The 7,496-nt window shown below is 50.6% G+C and overlaps 1 protein-coding gene across 10 annotated transcripts in view; it reads left to right on the forward strand.

Moving 5' to 3' along the window:
* LOC140918455 (ankyrin repeat and fibronectin type-III domain-containing protein 1-like) overlaps positions 1-6,127 on the forward strand; it is a 576,229-nt gene extending 570,102 nt beyond the window's left edge. For 9 of the 10 annotated variants that reach the window (XM_073362896.1, XM_073362898.1, XM_073362893.1 and 6 more), the window contains 2 exons: positions 1,310-1,965; positions 4,945-6,127. In XM_073362896.1, coding sequence (XP_073218997.1) covers positions 1,310-1,965; positions 4,945-5,232 — 944 coding nt within the window. In that variant the 3' untranslated portion in view covers positions 5,233-6,127. The remainder of the gene's footprint in view (positions 1-1,309; positions 1,966-4,944) is intronic. The other variant, XM_073362895.1, reaches the window with a different exon arrangement.
* The last annotated feature ends 1,369 nt before the right edge of the window (positions 6,128-7,496 follow it).

Consider the following 7,496-nt stretch of genomic DNA (forward strand, 5'->3'; position numbering starts at 1 on the left):
TTGCAGCTGCTTGTAAATATTCTGTGAATGAAATCTGACTGGTGAGTTTTCAAAGTCCAATGGGTCTGGCATTCTCCGATCCTTCATGGAAACCTATTTCAGGTTAGAGTGGAAGGTTTTGCTACCCAGATCCCATCTGATGCTTGCATTAAGGCTATGAATAGAAAAATGACTCTGTAATGATGGTATCTAATTATTCCACATATGCTCTATATGCTTTATTATCCTTTATTATTATTATTATGGTTCCTAGAAGGCTCATTCATGGATCTGAGCTCCATTGTGCTAGGCACACACACAAAAAGATAGGCTCTGCCCCAAGCAGCTGATCATCTAAGTACAATTTCAATAGCTTTCATACCCAGTTGGCTCAGCTCACAAGTCATAACAGGTGCCTCTAAGTAACAGCACTGCAGACTCCACCTGGGATCTGGAAAATAAATCTAGGTGCATCCTGTCTCCAATACCATCACCAGTGATAAAGGTTTGAGGAGCTGGGTTGGAGACCCACATCGCAATTGGCTGCCTGGAATCACAACATAGCCAACAGCTGCGTTCATGAATCAGGGGGTAGGCTAGATTCCAGATCACTCAGATGGCTTGGCATATTTCTCTGACTCCGTGCATAGGGCTCTGAAAAGCAAGAGGCAGCAGACAGCTGCAAAGCCAGGGTGGCATTTACATAGCTGAATGAGTACCATGAGCCCCATGTTAAGTAGGCCCTGCCCATGAGCGAACGAGCAGCCCTGGGAAGGAGGAGTCAAAGGTGGGCCTTGAGAACTCCGACACAGTGGCTTCATGGTCTGGGGGGCGTTCACCAGAAGTCAAGGAGGAGGGTGGAATGTTCGCTCAGAAAGCGTCATTTTTCTGCAGCTCTCATGCTGAGTGAACAGATCCATCTCCAGCTGTGCAGTGTAGGGGAAAAGGACCGGGAGCTGGAACAATGCCAGCAGTGGGGAGGACTGAAGCCACCTGGTAAATGTCACATTCTGGTTGTTCAAACTGATATTTAGTGGCTCTGATTTTAATTCTGGCCATAGGCTTTCACTAGTAAATGTCAATAAAAGCTGGAAATCAGGAGCCTAGAGGATAAAGCTATTTCTTGCCTTCAGACTCATAGATTTGCTCACTTGTGACCTTTGCAGCCAGACATTGACTAAATCAACTTACCCAAGGTAGAGGCACAAAGTAGGGGGGTGATGCCTTCTGGTTTTTGCTGCCTGGACTCCAAATCATACTCAGACAGCTTCACTGGCCTTTTGCATTGACTCAGAGAAATGATGACCCTACTCTTCCTTTTCATTCCCAGCAGATTCCCACGGGATCTCGGATGAGGAGGGCTCGTCAGAGGTGTTCCTGGCTACAGACAGCGATTATGATTCCAGCAGGGCCCAAAGCCCCAAGGAGCTGGACCTGGTTTACTCCTCGGGGCCTGAGTGCTGTGGCAGAAAAATTGCCCGAACCTTGCGGGACAGTGCCCCTGACGTCCTGCAGAGCCATGAACTCAAAGCCCCACCGCTGCTCCCGGAGGAACCCCGGCCACCCCCAGAGCTGTATGACAGCGACTTTGTCCTCCCCAGCCGGCAGATTGAGCTCCTCCGCATCACAGAGAAGCGTCAAGCCTACTGCGTCCGCACTAGCAGCTTGGATTTCCCCAAGCCCCTCTTCCAGGTGGCCAGGAAGTCCTGTCCTGGCTCCGTCGATAGCTCCCCAACAGAAACCAGGACAGCGGGCCAGTGCAGCTTGCTCAGGCTGGAGACTGGCTCAGCTTTCAGCCCTGAGCACAGCCGGGCTGTTGAAAGCTCTGAACCTGTCTTCCGCACGCGCTCAGCAGAGTGGACTCGCACCTTCCAGGAGCCACCAGAGCCAGGATACATAGCAAACCGGGGGAAGAAGCCAGGCTCAGCCACCTTACGGGTCTGTCCTCAGTACGAAACCGGACTGTCCAACGAGACCAGCGTTAAGGTATCACCGTGCTCCCAGGGCAGCAGGAAAGTCTGCTGCGAACAGCAACAATAAAGCCCAGCTTTGGTGATGTAAATAGGGCTTGGGGGGGAGCACTTGATGAGGGGGCTCTTTGCCCGTAGGCCTGAGAATACTGCCTTTGTCCAACCTTCCCACTGAGGCTTTTCTCCTTAATATTTTCTGCTCTTGCTGCTGCCATCACAGCTGCTTCACAGTGCAGCATGGCCACTGACGTCCCAGCAGCCTGAGATGACAGGAGCTGACACCCACTGTGTCGGCAGCAGTACCCCACCTCTCCTGTGCCAGTGCGGCTGATCTGATGCTAGAGATGGCAGGAGAGTTAAGGAGCAAGGGCCAGGTAGACAGGCCTGTGCTGTTCCCAATGCGTGCAGCCTTGCCAGAAGCTGGGGTTGATGGAGATACTGGCCGGTGCAGAAACCCTGTGTCCAGGGAGCTCATTTCGATAGGGGCATGCATCTTCCCTCCCTCCCTCCCCTCCTGTAATGCTCCACCACTCCATAGTCCACGGCCTCCTTTCTGGGCCACTAGAGAGTTGTTTAATTCGACAGATGCAATGCAACATGACAGAACAAGGAGCAATGGTCTCAAGTTGCAGTGGGGGAGGTTTAGGTTGGATATTAGGAAAAACATTTTCACTAGGAGGGTGGTGAAGCACTGGAAGGGGTTACCTAGGGGGGTGGTGGAATCTTCTTCCTTAGAGGTTTTTGAGGTCAGGCTTGACAAAGCCCTGGCTGGGATGATTTAGTTGGGGATTGGTCCTGCTGTGAGCAGGGGGTTGGACTCGATGACCTCCTGAGGTCCCTTCCAACCCTGATATTCTATGATTCTATGACTCTGTGTTTTCCTGGGTCACCATTCCCACAGTATATCCTGGGTCAATGTCCCTTGCAGTGATCCCATGGCTTATCCTGGGTCACCGTCCCTTCCCCAGTGTTCCTGCTCTTTATCCTAAATCACTGTCCCTCCCCCAGCCTTCCTGCTCTTTATCCTATGTCATCGCATCCTCCCCCAACCTTCCTGCTCTTTATCCTATGTCATTGCATCCTCCCACAACCTTCTTGCTCTTTATCCTACGTCATCGTATCCTCCCGCACCATTCCCGCTCTTTATCCTACATCATTGTATCCTCCCCCATCCTTCCTGCTCTTTATCCTGTCATTGTATCCTCCCCGCAATTTTCCCACTCTTTATCCTGGGTCACCGTCCCCTCCCCCCTGCCTTCCCACTCTTTATCCTGGGTCATCGTCCCCTCCCCCAGCCTTCCCGCTCTTTATCCTGGGTCACCGTCCCCTCCCCAGCCTTCCCGCTCTTTATCCTACATCATTGTATCCTCTCTGCAGTATTCCCGCTCTTTATCCTGTGTCCCGTCCCCTCCCCCAGTTGATCCTATGTAGCGAGCCCCTCCCTTCCCTCAGCCCCCAGGGCCAAGTAGCTGTGCAATCAGCAGGGGGCCCCTGTGTGGGGAGAAGGAAGAAGGGTCCTCTCCTCTCTTACTCTGAAGAAGTTGGCAACTAGGCTGCTCTTGCTCACGGAAGTGGGACCACTCTCCCTTCACTGTAAGGACAGTTTCCTCCCCATCTATGAATCCCGCTCCAAATGACCCTTCCTAGCTTTCTCCATCAACTGACTTCAGCCTGCCGTACCCTTCTGCCCTCCCGAGCACAGGCTTACTCCACTCCTTCAGCCTCAGTCTTCTCTCCGGCATCTCTCCCAAGTCTGAGCAGGGAAGGGCTGTGTTCTGTCCCTCGCACTGGCCCTTCTCTGGCGTGGGCTCCCTTCCTCCCTTCAAGACATGGAGCCTCTTTCCCTTTGAAAGTATCTCTTTCACTCTTCTGGGAAAGTGACGGGTCTGACAGAGCAGCCTCTGCCGCTCCTGCCCTTGTAACTGCAGAGAAGGACAGCACTGACGTCTACAGGTTTTTCTGGCCCTCGAGGGAGTGCAGATAAGGAGTGCTCTCTATTTATCTAGCAGGGAGTTACAAGCAGAGGATAATGTGACTCTTTGAGTTTATTTTTCCTTTTCAAAGTGACCATGACTTTCTGTGCAAACTGAGCCTGCCCCTTGGGGTCTGTCCAGTTGCCTGGCTTTTGGTGCTGCAAAGGCAGGACGCGCCTGCTTTAAAGCATTTTCTGCTGTCCCCAAGGATGCCAGGCTAAAAACACAGGGCTGGGTGCTCAGCTGCTGCAAGGCGGCTTAGCCCCACAGGCTGGCTGAGGAGCTGCACCGCACCACACTGCAGGGTGTTGCACGTAGCTCTCATGAGTGTGCCAAGGGAAACGGGAGCTTGGCGCCCCCGTGCTGATGGGAAGAGCTGCCTGCTTCAAACCCTCGGGACCAGCCTGTGCCTCTGACAGGGTAGGTCTGCACTTGGAGCTGGAGAGGTCATGTCCAGCACAAGGCGACATACTCACACTAACTCTGATCCAGCTGGTGCACTAACAGTAGAGGGTCGCCCCCCGAAGTGGGAGAGGCTAGAGCTGCCCCGAGTCCATCGCCATCCAAGACAGTGAGTATGTACTGGAGGTGGCTAGCCCCCCCTGCTGCTCTTGCTGCCATGGCTACCCTCAGTGCTTAGCGCACTAGCTGGACCAGAGCTAGCATGGGCATGTCTCCTCGAGCTGGTCATGACACCTCCAGCTCGCAGTGTAGACCGTAGTTGACAGCCCCAAGCTGAGAGGAGGTTAGCTGCTTGTCAGTGATCTAAAATTCAGAGGGCAGTCCCCATCAGACTGTCTCAAGGACAAGAAGGACAGAATTAGCCCCCAGCTAGGGCCCTAATCCTGCACATGCTTCACATTGTGTGCAAGCGTTTGCAGGATTGGGGCTAGGTCCCTAAGTCCTTTCACTTGCAAGGGATCTGCCCAGGATGCATTGGTTCATGCCTGCAGGCTTGTGACACCTTCCGGTTCTCTTATTCCCTGCTGACCATCTGTCTCTCTGCCCCTGTCTTTCCGCAGCTGCACATCACCACTAAGATGTCGGCAGAAGAGGTGGTGAAGCTGGTGGTGCTGGAGATGAATGAGGTCTCCCGGAATGTGCTGGGCAATGTAGACGCCTTCTGCTACAGCGAGGATCAGCTGGATCACTTTGGACTAGTGTTCGTGTCAGACGACACCGAGCAGTGGCTGCCCGATGACTTCTTACCCCTCTCTCTCCACAATGCCTGGCCTGAGGGGCGGTTCTATGTCCGAATCAAAGAGACATCCCCTCTTTTGTTCCAGTACGGGCCAGCGACCACAGTATGAGAGGAGGGGAATGGACAGGGTAAACTAGAGGAACCTCAACTTCCACTGAGCAAACAGCTCGTCTCCAATGCTTCCTTCCTACTCAGATACCCTCTCATTAGACATCCCCAGGGTGGAATAGGATCACACTGGGCTATGTATTACTTGTTTGTGGGGTTTTTTAACCAAAGACACATCAAAACCTGGTTTTTATGACTGCAAGAGATGAGGGTGGAGCACAGGAGACCTCACAGCCTCCGGGGGGAGCAGTAGCTGGAATGGGACTTTTGAAAGTCAATATTTTGGGGGGAGGGAGGAAGGGTGAGTAGAAAAAAATCACAAAAAGGCAGCAGCAGCAATACATAATTCTCCTCCTCCCCCTGACAATCTAAGTTGGGGATTTATTGAAGGACAAGCCAGAGATTTCCAGGCAGCGCGGAGAGTGTAGATGGAGGAAGGAGGTGGCTTGCAAAGGTGTTGCAGAGAAGATTGTTTTGTTAACTGTCCTTGTTTCTATACCTGGAGAAACACGTTATTGCACACAGTTCTTGGAACAAACTGATTTTTTCTCCTTAAAAAAAAAAGTGTAAGAGATGTGAGAGCTGTGTGAAAGCCGGACATCCTTTTTACTTGTTTTAAAGGCAAAAGGACATCCCACACACATGTGCACACACACACGCATTCACACTCACTGATGTTACCACTATAGGTTTGCTACAGAGAATTTCCCACAGTGCATTTAGCAGTGCTGTTGGGTTTTCTTTCTTTTGGTTACCGTTTTATTCTGGTGATTGTGATTGGCCTCTCTTATATCTCCAATAGCATGATGTTTTGTTAGCAACTAGGTCTCTTGTTAACTAAGGTTGTTTTTTTGAATTCCTGTGGTCCATAGTAAAAATGGCTGTGTTGCTGAGAATGTATCACATTTTTACTTCTCTTGGCCTGATGCATAGTGCACATTTTCATAGCCTATGTTACTGGGATGAGGTTCTGAAGTTAAACTCTGGACTTCCCACAGCCTGCAGACTGTTTAAAAGGACACTGTGTTCCGTAATTCCGTGGAAGGAGGTTTGGCAGGGGAATTAAACCATTGTCTGAACCAGTGGAAACCCACACACAAGAGCATTGTGGTAGGGCTGGAGGATCAGAGAATGAAAAGGATTGTAAACTTACAGTGAAACTGATTAATCTAGTTTCATGGCCCAAGCTGAGTGACAGCAACGGGAAAACAGAACCTAAAGGGTGAACAGTAAGTTAGATGTTAAAACTATTTGTTTGCAGTAATCAAAGGTGTAATTAGTAACAGGATAAGGATGGTATGATTTCTATCTTGACAGTGCCCCTGTCTTCCCCTCTCTGTTTTCCCCTAGGTTAGGCACAGATCCTGTAATGCCCCATTGGGCTCCATGTAGACACAGGCATCACCCCACATTTCAGGATTGGTGCCTTAATGGTTATACATGCAGCCGTTCTGAGGGCTAGCTGCTGCCATCTCTGTTTAAATGTTCTTTTGAATAGCTTTGTTGGATAAAGCCAACAGTACTTCATACAGGAAGATTAGCAGTACATCGCAATGCAAGCCCTTCACCACCAAACATCATAGAATCATAGAATATCAGGGTTGGAAGGGACCTCAGGAGGTCATCTAGTCCAACCCCTTGCTCAAAGAAGGACCAATCTCCAATTTTTGCCTCAGATCCCTAAATGGCCCCCTCAAAGATTGAACTCACAACCCTGGGTTTAGCAGGCCAGTGCTCAAACCACTGAGCTATCACTCCCCAAAAAAAAAACATTGGCCCAAAGTGAATTCGGCTCAGTAGCCTGTCACTAGACTTGTCATAGAATCAAAACTAGCTCTGATATTCCACCGTGGAGAGAGGAGAAGGTACAAGTGGTATGTAAGGCCCTCATCGGGGCCCATACCACCAGGTATTAATACCTGTCCCCATCATAGTCACGTTCAAAGGTGAAGGCTTGGCTGAGATCCTCAGCTGGTGTAAATAGATGGAGCTCCACTGGAGTCAGCCAAGAAGCCGTCCCAGAGACATTGATGGTATTTTAAAGACAATCTGCAAATGAAAATAAAAAAAGGCATATGCCCATTTTCTTTTTCCTTTGCCGACAACTTTCAGCAGGTTAAAACTGGTCCCAGTTTTCCGGCCCGAAGAAGGAGTAGGATTATTAATCTCAGAGTTCTTCTTTGAGTAGAGTCCCTTATGGGTGCTCCACTTCAGGTGTGTATGTGCCCCATGTGCCTTTGATCACAGTAGCAGTGCCCGTTGGAC

Source organism: Lepidochelys kempii, chromosome 10 (genome assembly GCF_965140265.1).
Source record: "Lepidochelys kempii isolate rLepKem1 chromosome 10, rLepKem1.hap2, whole genome shotgun sequence".
NCBI lineage: Eukaryota > Metazoa > Chordata > Testudines > Cheloniidae > Lepidochelys > Lepidochelys kempii.